The sequence below is a fragment of the Mesoplodon mirus genome, assembly GCF_964341445.2.
Source record: "Mesoplodon mirus genome assembly, chromosome: 2".
Classification (NCBI taxonomy): domain Eukaryota; kingdom Metazoa; phylum Chordata; class Mammalia; order Artiodactyla; family Ziphiidae; genus Mesoplodon; species Mesoplodon mirus.
In genome coordinates, this window is record NC_138977.1 from 201560724 (window position 1) to 201571763 (window position 11040).

An 11040-nucleotide genomic window follows, 5' to 3' on the forward strand; every position below is an offset into this window, starting at 1 on the left:
GAAGGAGACTCGGTGGACTCTGGGCGGCAGAGTGTGGGCGTGTCTCCGCGTTCCCGGCACCCCGGGCCACGGGTTCTAAGATAGGGATTCTTGAGGATGAGCTTAGGGAAGGCCTAGGGATGAAGCGCCGTGGAGAAGCAAGAGAATGTAGCAAGGAGAAATGCAGGTTTCGGCTGGAAACCGGGGAGAGAGATTTTCCGTAGCTTTTGTCTTTCTCTCTCCCTCTTTTTTTTTTCCTGAATCTTGAAATCACTCAAGAAAACTGCCTACAGAGGCAAAAATAATAATAATAATTTTTTAAAATTAGGAGACGAGCAGGGAGTAGAAATATTCCCAACGACAGTCTAGCCCTCGGGATGGGGATGGAAGAGTGGGATTGGAAGCAGCTTCCTTCTTGAATGCTCGCCTGCTACCGCGACGCACACACTGAAGGACTCCTACCCGGCAGTGCCCCGCACTCACCCCCATCTCTCTCTGGATCTTTGCGCTCAAGCGCTCGCGATCCGCAGCAAAAGCAGGCGCATTCTTCTCTCTGCTGCTGCATGGCCTGGTCTGAAGATGCCGGCTCTGCCTGGGGCCTCAATAGTCTCAGAATTCAAAGCGGAAAGGCACCGGCGCCCTTGTGGCTGAGGGATGGTCCTCCCGGCGCAAAGGCCGTCTCACAGAGGGTCTCCCCAACAGCCTGCGGGCCGCCGCCACCTAAGTACTCCCGGGCGCACGTGGCCCACGCTGAATCCCAACTCCCCAGGCGGCCCCGGGGGCTGACTCCCCGCACCATTTCCGCTCCCTCCGGAACAGCCCCGCCTCTCCCCCCTCCCGACTGGCTGTTCATTCTCTTCTCAGCTTTGGGCACCCACCGCTCCCGCTGTTGCGGGGTTCCTCCCACGACAGCTCTCCGCTCTCGCCCCCACTCCCATCCCGTCTCTGCTGCCGCCGGGAGGTGTTGTCCACAGTCCTTGCACCTTCCACCTACCCCTTCTAGCTGAGACTAGTGCTCCCCCAGCTCCACTATCTTGACCACCAAAAAATGCTTGGGGTGGCTAGGGCCAGATGAGGGGCACCACGGTTGGGCCGAATCGGTCCCTATTATTTCAAGGCCAGCACGGCGCACAGGTTTTTCTGTAGGTCTCACAGCAGCGCCTGCTGCTCCTCACTGGACTAGACGTGGTGGCGAGCGAATGCCTATTGTGCGGGAAGATGATCTCCACCAGAGCGGTTTCCAGAATCACAGGGGACCTTATAGATTCGCCCACAAAACAACCAGGGCCTTAGGAGGGTGGCAGAAGGCCTGTGGGCTGGAGAAATTAGAAAGATGCCTCCGAGGATCAAGGCCTAGACCAAGGCGCCTGATTTCAATAGGCGGAAAAGACTGCCTCCATGGCTGGGTCACCTCCCGTGCGAAGACAGACTCTGCTCTCAAGACCCTATGAAACCACCCACTGTGTGAGGCACTCCAGCCATGTCATCACCAATGCAGTCAACAAATACTGCTTGACCTCTGATGCAGAATAGCAGTCGATGACGTGTATTGAGCACTAACATGCGCCCCGCATGAAAATCCTGGCATGTTTTGCCTCATTTATCCCTGGCAACAACCCTGAAGAAGGTATTACTGTCTTTTTGTAGACAAAGAAACTGAGGCTTAGAAACGCCCAAGGCCATACACTGACTAGGCCAGGATTCAAACCAAGAGCTGTCAGTCCACAAAATTCAGTAATGGCTCCATCGTCCTGTCTCTCACATACCTGCTTAGTGCGGCCGCTGGAAAAGCTACAAGAGCCAATGCTACAGGTGCCCTGCCCTCGGGGGCTCATAGTTTACCCAGGGAGACCAGGCAGACAGTATAGCTATAGTACTAGGCGGGAAGTGATAAGTGACACGAATGTCCTTTACTAACACGCACTGCAAGTTCAGATGCGAGAGAGAGATGACTTCCGGCTAGGCGACGAGGGAGCGCTTCCTTGGAGGAGGTGGCATTTGAGCAGAGCCTCGGAGAACAGGCTTGTCATGGAGACAAGGGCGGAGAAGACATTCCGAGTGGAGGGAACAGCTTGAGCAAAGTCAACAAGGCGAGAACGCACACGTCGCCCATCCATAGATATATAAAACATTCCATCTCCTTGGGGATCCAGTGCCGGGTATTTACAAGCCAGGAAGTTTTCCTGCCCCCGCAGCATCTGGAAAAACCACACTCCTGGGCTATCCTTCCTGATAGCTGGTTCTCAGAAAGGAAACCTCCCAGAACTGGCTTTGCCCGGGAAGATGCGGCCAGTCTGGGTGGGAATCGGTAGTTCGCGTACCCCTGGCAGTGCAGCCTCGCCCACAGCGACTAGGACTTTGCGACTTTATACTACTCCTTGTCTATTTCTGGTGGCTCCAGGGCACCCGCACTCACTGGCTGCGGAGGGGCGTGGTCCACAGGAGCTGGAACCAATTGAGAGGGAGGTCGAAGCGAGAGCCCCGCCCCAGACGTGACGTAAGACCCCCGGACTCAGGCTTCGCAGCCCCGGCCCCAGTCCCTTCAGTGGCTTTAACAAAACCCAGACCCCCACGTCCCGGCCAATGGAGGCGATTTAGACTGGAGAGGGACCGCGTCTGTCAAAAGCCCGACTCGGCAGCAGCGGCGGAGTCCAGAAGGAGAGCTGGAGCCGCCGCGCTGCCTCCCCGCCCCCGCCGGGATTTATTGAGTATTTGGACTGGACAATTAAGTGGCCCTGATGATGTTACCAAGCCCGGTCACCTCCACCCCTTTCTCAGTCAAAGACATTTTGAATCTGGAGCAGCAGCAGCAACAGCATTTCCACGGCGCGCACTTGCAGGCGGACTTGGAACACCACTTCCACTCGGCGCCCTGCATGCTGGCCGCCGCTGAGGGGACGCAATTTTCTGACGGAGGGGAAGAGGACGAGGAAGAAGAGGGAGAGAAACTGTCCTATTTGAACTCACTAGCTACAGCCGATGGCCACGGGGATTCGGGGCTCTGCACCCAGAGCTATGTCCACACGGTCCTGCGAGACTCATGCAGCGGGCCTAAGGAACATGAAGAGGAGCCCGAGGTCCTGAGGGACCGGAGCCAAAGTGAGTAGAGGGGGAAAGGAAACGCACCCGCACATCTGGAGCAATGGTGGGGTGACCGCAAACAGCCCACAAACCTCGCCAGCACGGCTGCCCCCCCGTTAGCCCCTGGCTGGGGTCATGCCCTGGCCCTGGTCAACGACAGCTCCGCAAGGCGCAGATGCCTGCAAGGGAGCCAGGGCGGAGGGAGAAAGACAAGGTGACTCCGACAACTACTCCCCCCAGAGGGGGGAGGCGATGCAGCCCCGGAGGGAAGGGAAAATAATTACTGCTGCCCTGATGGTGATAAGCAACATGGGCTCAGCTGCTGGGTGCTGACAACTCATAGTATTTTTGCTCTTCCCAAGAGCTAGAGGGACACGAGCCTGAACTCTTCCCACTTTCTCTCTAGCGTGAGAGAATTTTCTGACCAGGGCAGCCGCTCCCTCTTCTTGGAAAAGACAGTCGAAGCAGGTTGTGTGCCTAGTGTCCGCAGGGCGCAGGAACTTCGGTAGAGTTCAGCTGGGTGGTTTCCTCACTTCTCCACCTGGAACCCACGGCACCCGGCAGAGAGGGAGGAGATGGTGGGAGAATGCGTGGGAGCACAGTCCATTACGCACTCACACCCCTGAGGCACCAGACTTTTTTGAAAATTCTTAACGTTTTGCTTTGTGTCCCAGGCTGTGGGGCTTCGGGCTGAGTGAAAAACGCGCCGAACTTAGATCCTGGCTGCTCAAGTAGGACGCGAGGTGAATTGGGTAGGGAAATAGGACAACTGAATAAAGCCTCCAAGGAAGTGTTTGTTTCTGAAGAGAGAGAGCCAAAGAATCTCCTTCCCTAAGAGGAGGTTTGATGTGGTGGAAGCCAAGGCCTGTGCTCTGACAGCTCCCCTGGGCCTAAAATCGACATGAAACTGTCTAAATCAATCAAATTTCTTTTTCTCTCTAAAGTAATACAGATGTCGTCATGCAGACATTTAGCTGTGGGCCTGTAGGCTTTTAAAAGTAAAAAACTGTCCCTGGGCAATACATGAGCGTTACAGTCAGACATTTACGAGCAGGAAGATTTTCGCAGAACGCACGCATACCGGCTCTCAAATACCAACATGTCTCACACCTTCAGCTATTCATGACGGAGTGGAAGGCAAACGAGTTTGCAAATACTATAGTTATTACGGAGTTGCAAACTTCCATCCTGAAAATAATCATCAGCACGCCGAGCCGCACATTTAGTACAGGGTAATCTCTCGCAGATGCTCAAGTTCTAAATAAACGCGCACTAAATACCCCTCCCCACGGAACGTGCCTCCACCCGCCAAGGGCGTTGTGAGGGGCCTTAGGCTATCGCAGGGTCCCACGGCGTCAGGAGCCACAAACTTTCCCAAAAGTCCAAGCAGTTATTACCGCACGCTCCGCGCTGCCACCCAAAGGGGCCACAGTGCTCCGGGACCGGAGCCGCGGCGAGACCGGGAACAATTAAAGGACGCTGTTGTTTTGCTTCTTCCGCAGAAAGCTGCCAGCTGAAGAAGCCTCTGGAGGCGGCCGGAGACTGCAAGGCAGCGGAGGAGAGCGAGAGGCCGAAGCCACGCAGCCGCCGGAAGCCGCGGGTCCTCTTCTCGCAAGCCCAGGTCTTCGAGCTAGAACGCAGGTTCAAGCAGCAGCGGTACCTGTCGGCCCCCGAGCGCGAGCACCTCGCCAGCAGCCTGAAGCTCACGTCCACGCAGGTGAAGATCTGGTTCCAGAATCGCAGGTACAAGTGTAAGAGACAGCGGCAGGACAAGTCTCTGGAGCTGGGCGCGCACGCGCCCCCGCCGCCCCCGCGCCGCGTGGCAGTGCCGGTGCTAGTGCGGGACGGCAAGCCGTGCGTCACGCCCAGCGCGCCAGCTTACGGCGCGCCCTACAGCGTGGGCGCGGGCGCCTACTCCTACAACAGCTTCCCCGCCTATGGCTATGGGAACTCGGCAGCCGCTGCCGCAGCCGCGGCTGCTGCAGCCGCCGCCGCTGCGGCCTACAGCGGCAGCTACGGCTGTGCGTACCCAGCAAGCGGTGGCGGCGGCGGCGGCGGCGGCGCCTCCGCGGCGGCCTCGGCCATGCAGCCCGCCTGCAGTGCGGCCGGAGGCGGCCCCTTTGTGAACGTGAGCAACCTGGGCGGCTTCGGCAGCGGCGGCGGCGGCGCGCAGCCATTACACCAGGGTGCGGCGGCCGGGGCCGCGTGCGCGCAGGGCACCTTGCAGGGCATCCGGGCCTGGTAGGGACCGGGAGGGTCATGCGGCAGCCGCCCCACCGCAGCCTGGCGCCGCGGGACTGAAGCGCGAGAAAGGCTGGATCCAAGGAAGGGCCAGGTCCCCTCGTTAAATAAAGATAAATAAATAAATATATATATATACACACGTCTCGCTCCCCAGAGCCCCGGAGCGCAGCTCACGCAAGGCGTGGGGAAGGGGGCTCAGGGGCGAAGAGGATGCCCGGGAGTGGTCACGAAGACTGTCTCTGAGGCAGAAACGCCGGCTGGGTGCTGGGAGGACGATGGCCCCGAGCTTGGCCCCAAGAGGAGTGCGAGAGGCTGGGACTCGGGCTGCCGCTCGGTTCTCCCAGAGCAAGAAGGGCTTCTCTCCCTTGGCTTCTCTCCCTCAGCCTTCCCGCGGCTGCCGCGAAGCGCTGGCGGAGAACTCAAGGACAAAAATAGCATGAAGGAGAGAAAAATGGGCGTCGTGGCTTGAGAAATCCCCAGGCCCTGCCGACACTCTGCCCCCTTTGCGGGGCCGGCGTACCACAGCACAGTCCATTTTCCTTTTCCCAACCGCCTGCCTTCCGCACCAGATACCTCGGCCTGGATCTCCAGATTGTCAGGGGGGTGTAGAACTCTGCGAAAAAAACCAGTGGAGCGAGATCAAAAGCTGGGGGGCTGAACAAATCCGGGAACTGGTGGCCCACCGGAGGTGTTACCGGCTTTCCTTTCTGTTTCGTATTCTGTGTTCAGCACATACTATATATATATATATATATATATATATATATATATATATATATATGTATATATATGTATATATATATGTATATATATATATAAAACTATATCCACACGCCATGTACACACCCGCTGCCATACACTACAGGAGTCAATAAACAAGGTGCAATATTTTCAAACCGTTCGCCGGCTACAGACTTTGTTTAGCCCACAAGAGTGGGGAGGGCTCCTTTAACAGGGCGGGCGGGGAAGGAAAAGATACTCAGGAAAAACAGTTCCCCCTGGATGGTTGTAGGCCTGGTCTCCCCTGCCTCAGCCCCTAGGCTGCAAGTCTGTTCTCCAAGGCTTTGTTCATTAATTTCTCTTTACTGTTGTAGGGAGGACAGGTCGGAGACTCGGGACCTTTTGAGTTCTGGGCTTTGTAATCCCCCCAAGTTTCACCCAGATGCTTGGGCTAGTATCTGGGCCTGCGTTAGATCAAGGCCTAGACTCTGCCCCGCCTCGAGGGTCGCCAGGGTAAAGGGAAACCTCGCCCCCAGGCCCAGGCGTAGGCCGCGCGAAGGCGGCTGCATCTGCGGCCGCCGCCCAGGCTTCCAGCGAGCCCAGGGGCGCTGCGCCCCGCCGCGGCCGAGTTCTCCCCCTCGGTCGCCCTCCCTTCTCCCCCGGCGGCCGCGGCTTTATGCGGCTCCTTGTCACTTGCGGAGAATGCCTGTGCGAGGCCTGTGCTGCCACACGGCCGATTGTGAGCGTGCCAAGGCGGGTGAATGGGGAGGCCTCAGCGCGCCGCGCCATTGTGGGGCCGGGCCTTGCTGAAAGGCGGCTCCGGGCCGAGAAGGTGCGGAAAGAATGGCTTTTTATTGGAGTCCCGAACAAAAGGTGTGGTAGGAAGGCGAAGTCCCCTGCGCGAACAAAAACCCCAGCGCGTCGGGATTGACGTCCCTCCCGAGCTCCCCATTGCTTCCCAGAGCGGGGGCTTTGTGCAGCAGTCTGCTCAACAGAGGGACGGAGAAATGCGCGGGGATTTTGTTCCCCACTTTTTGTGCGCTGGGGGAGGGGGCGGCAAGGGGGGACGGGGGCTGGGCGGGCAGCAGGGAGGGGCGCGCTGATTAGGCCGGGGCGGCCGGGGCGCGGAGATGTTCAGCGGGAGCCGGCGGCCTGAATGCAGGGTCATTATTGCTACAAGTTTAGCAATTTGGCCCTTACAGGAGGGGGCGGGGGCTGCTAGGTTGCTGCGGTACCCGGGCTGGGGAGCTGCAGAGCCCCGGAGGAGGAGGAAGAAAAAAAGAGGAGGGGAGAGAGGGAGGCAGGCAGGCAGGCAAGCGAATCCACCAAAACCCACTGACCGCCCAGGATGAGGCTTGGACGCGTCCAAAAGGGTCTAGCGGGAGGCTGGAAAGGGGGAGCCTGGTGGGCGGAGACCCGCCCTCTCCTTGCCTCTCTAGAGGCAGAAAAAACCCGGAGCCAGGCGTGAGTTGGTGCACCAGACTGCGGGTCCCTCAGCTCCTCGCCGCCGGTTCCCTCCTCTCCCAAGCCGCACTGGAGTTGGGACACCACCTCCCACCAACGCTTTCACCACCGTGAAGTCCCAAACCCCCTTCCTAGCGAGCCCTCCTTCTGTAGCTATTATCTTTCCTTGAGTTTCTTAAGCTAAGGGCATGGAGGGAATTCTTGCTTCCTAATACGTTTCTGCAGCCTCGGACTCATTCATTCATTCATCCATCTATTCAAAAGTATTCACTGATATTGATACTACTGCTATATGTTCACTTCACCGTTCTGGCCGCTGGGGACGGTGAAAAAACCAGTGTCCGTAGGCTTAGGAAGTTTATTTGAAGGAGTGTATGTGGCGGGGAGATAGCTAACAAAAGTAAAAATTAGTAGTCGATAAATTCTAAAAAAGAAAGAGAACCAAGTACTGGAGGGAGGGTTCTTTTCCAGTCGGTGGTCAGAGAAAGCCACATTGAGGAGATTAGATTTAAGCCGATGCCTGAATGACAAAAAGGAAGCCAGTCCAAGCAGCGCTTTGCTGTTGCAGGCTCCATGTCTCTGCACATGTCCTCTCCTCTGTCTGGGATGCTCTAATACCCCCAATTTTCTGGTGAACTCCTACTCCTCCTTCAAGGCCAGGTTTTTTTCCTGAATCACCCAAGTGGGGGTAATCACTCCCTAATGTGTGCCACCAGAGTCTTAGGTACTTTCCAAAATCACAACGTAGTGTCATGCAAAGATTTATTTGTCTCTCTTTCTCCACGTGAGGGCCTAGTGAGGTCATAGGGGGCCAGGTTGGCATCTTTTCCCTCTAGGACAGATAACACAGTAGGAGATGATGGGGCCAGCCTCCTTAATCACCACGTTCCCCAATGCGGATGGCCCCTGTGGTGGGGAACTTCGCGTTGGGTGTTGACTGCAAGGGAGATGAACAGCTAGACTCTTGGCCCACCTGGGCGGAGCCAGAACACTTAAAACCGTCTGCAGGAGACGTGCAGCCTATCTCCATCCCAGAGGAAGGTCCGGCCTTGGGTACCCCGTGATGCTGCCGGGGAAACGACTTCCCCAAGGGATTGTTGCCCCTTGCCCTACAGCTCAAAACCTAGGAAAGGAGGCTGAGAACTTGGTGATAACCTTGACAGGAGGACACAAAGTTTAGGGTTAGGGAAGACACAGAGATAGGGCAGGGTGGGGCCGGGGTGGGGTGGAAAACTGGGAGGTATACGGTTAACCTGGGACCTGCATCAGGGACCCAATTCGACTTCCCCTACATTCACTAAGTGAGGAGTATGGTCGGTGATCAAGATGCTGCTCTGCGCGGAGCGCTCTCTTCCAAGACGGGATTTCAGCGCGTGTGCGCTAGGAACCCAAGGCTCCGGGAACAGACGCCTTAGTTCCGCTGGGGGTTTCCTAAGTAAGCCACCCCTTTTTCTCCCTCCTGGTCTGTATCCTGCTGGGCTGTGGCCTCGAAGTGCTCCCCAGCGCCGGATCCCCACCTTCCTTGCCTGGCTTCCTCCTGGCCCGAATTAATCTTCCTTCACTTTGCATCCATCCCCTCCTGTTCTGGAAAAGAGGCGTGTGATTCTCATAGAGGAAACAGAGCTGGTTCTGTGGATTGGTGCCTGCGCAGTTTGCGTGTCTTGAGATACTTAAAGCCAGTCTGGACCAGCCCCCTCCCTGCTCCCTACCCTTTTCCAGATCCTGCAATCTCTGGGTATAAATAGCTCTCATCTCTTCACTGAAGGATTTCCCTACTGCTCAGTTGCTGGCGTTCCAGTGCCTTGGCTATCAGAGGGTGAAAACCCTTAACTAACAGCTACCCCTTCCGTGAGCTCTCTTTCTAGGGGAAAAGACACCCTCCCAGGCCCAAACCACTGCTTCACTGATTGTCCTGTGAGCCAGGAGGAATTGTAAAATCCAGACAAGCCTTCTAATGACCCATGAGACATTGAGTGGGTGAAGTAAATCGTCCCCCTGGGTTCTGGTTTCTGAGCTCTAATGCAGAGAAAAGGGATAATCCCTCCCCACCCAGTGACTGGTGTCACATTGGGCTCAAGAAGTGCGTAGGCACTATTCGTGGGGCAGGTGGAATAGGTGCTAGAAGGCCAGCATTTTTTTTTTCTTTCTGCAGAGCCTAATCTTGAGGGGTTAAGAGGATGGACTCTGGAATCAGGCTGCCTCTATTCCAATCTCAGCGCCACCACAAACAGCAGTAAAGACCTTGAGTAAGGAGCACTCTGAACCTCAGTTTTCTTCTCTATAAAATGGGTATGCTTAATAGCGCCTCTCGTAGGTTTTTTTTTCTTACAGTAGAACACACAAATATTAAATGTACAAGTCAATTAATGCTTATGTGTATAAATGCTCATGAACCAATCACCTTGGCTTTGAAAATTAAACGAGATGATCCATGTAAAAGTAGCTTAGTGCAGTGTCTGGTACGCATCAGGCATTGTATCCAGCAGGCCGGTGCTAGGCGCTGTGTATAACTCAGAAGCCCAGGACCGCCCTTGAGGCACTCCCAGGTGCGCGGGGAGAGCGGGGCGGGCCCGAGGATTCGGAACCCCAACACTGTAGGCTCACGATACCAGAGCCGGGTCTGAGCCATTGCTGGTAAGCCAAGGGCAAGGGGCACCCGGCGGGGCCTGCAAGGCTGGCAAACTTATCAGAGGCTTGGACCTTGGCAGGGTCTGGGGAATTCGACTGAAGGGGGAGGTGAAAAGAGGTTCCAGGAAGAGCCGCGAGTCATCTCTAACCCATGCTGCGGGGAGGAAAGGGTCGGGAGGGAAACCTAGCTCCTCTGGGCAAGGCTCCTCGGCGTCCAGCGTCCAGCGGTTCCCGGGCGTCGCCGGGGTGGGGCCGGGTGGGCGGGCTCTTGGCTGGAGAGCTTCGCGTGCAGGAGGCGGGTTGGTTCAAGGCCTCCTCCTCCGCTTTATGGTTCAGGGCTCAGGGGGGAAGTCCCGGGCGCCTACTCCCAACTCGAGGGGCCCGAGCCAGGGAAGAACGGCGGATTCTCGGTGACTAGAGTTAAGTGTTCTGCCGCCGCCCGCTCCGCGTGAACGGAGGGCGCCTCGGAACCGCGGGGGGCGGCGCAGGTGCTTCGGCGCCGGGCGCCGCGTCTCACACAGGCCTGGGGCGGTCAGAGCCCGCTGGGCAGGGAGCCACCGGCGAGCCCCGGGAGAGCCTGGCCAGCTCTCGGGGTGAGAGCCCAAACTGGAAGAGCCAGCCGTCCTGTCAGTCGCAACCTGGACGCGGAATCAGGCCAGCGCGCGGCGCGGAGGTAGGACGCTCCGCGGAGGGTTTGGTGAATCCATAAGGCCTCCGTGCCAAGTCCAGGGAGGCCTGGGGCGGGAGAGGGCACTGATCTCAAAAGGACGCTTGCTTTTTTGAAAAGACGGTCCCGCAAAAAGCCTAGACTTTAGGTAACGTCAATAGCAGCAAAGTTTTCTAAAGGGGAGTTTAGAAAATGTATTGAAGTATGAAATACATACAGGAAAGACGTAAGTGTACATACAGTTCGCCGAATCTTCA

The 11040-nt window shown here is 57.0% G+C and overlaps 1 protein-coding gene across 1 annotated transcript; it reads left to right on the plus strand.

Annotated features, from left to right (window-relative positions):
• Positions 1-2717: 2717 nt before the first annotated feature.
• Positions 2718-5305, plus strand: NKX2-3 (NK2 homeobox 3; the record flags this gene model as incomplete). Its single annotated transcript, XM_082607650.1, has 2 exons — positions 2718-3078; positions 4563-5305. 2 exons carry the CDS (start codon positions 2718-2720, stop codon positions 5303-5305), a joined length of 1104 nt encoding a protein of 367 aa, XP_082463776.1.
• Positions 5306-11040: the final 5735 nt, after the last annotated feature.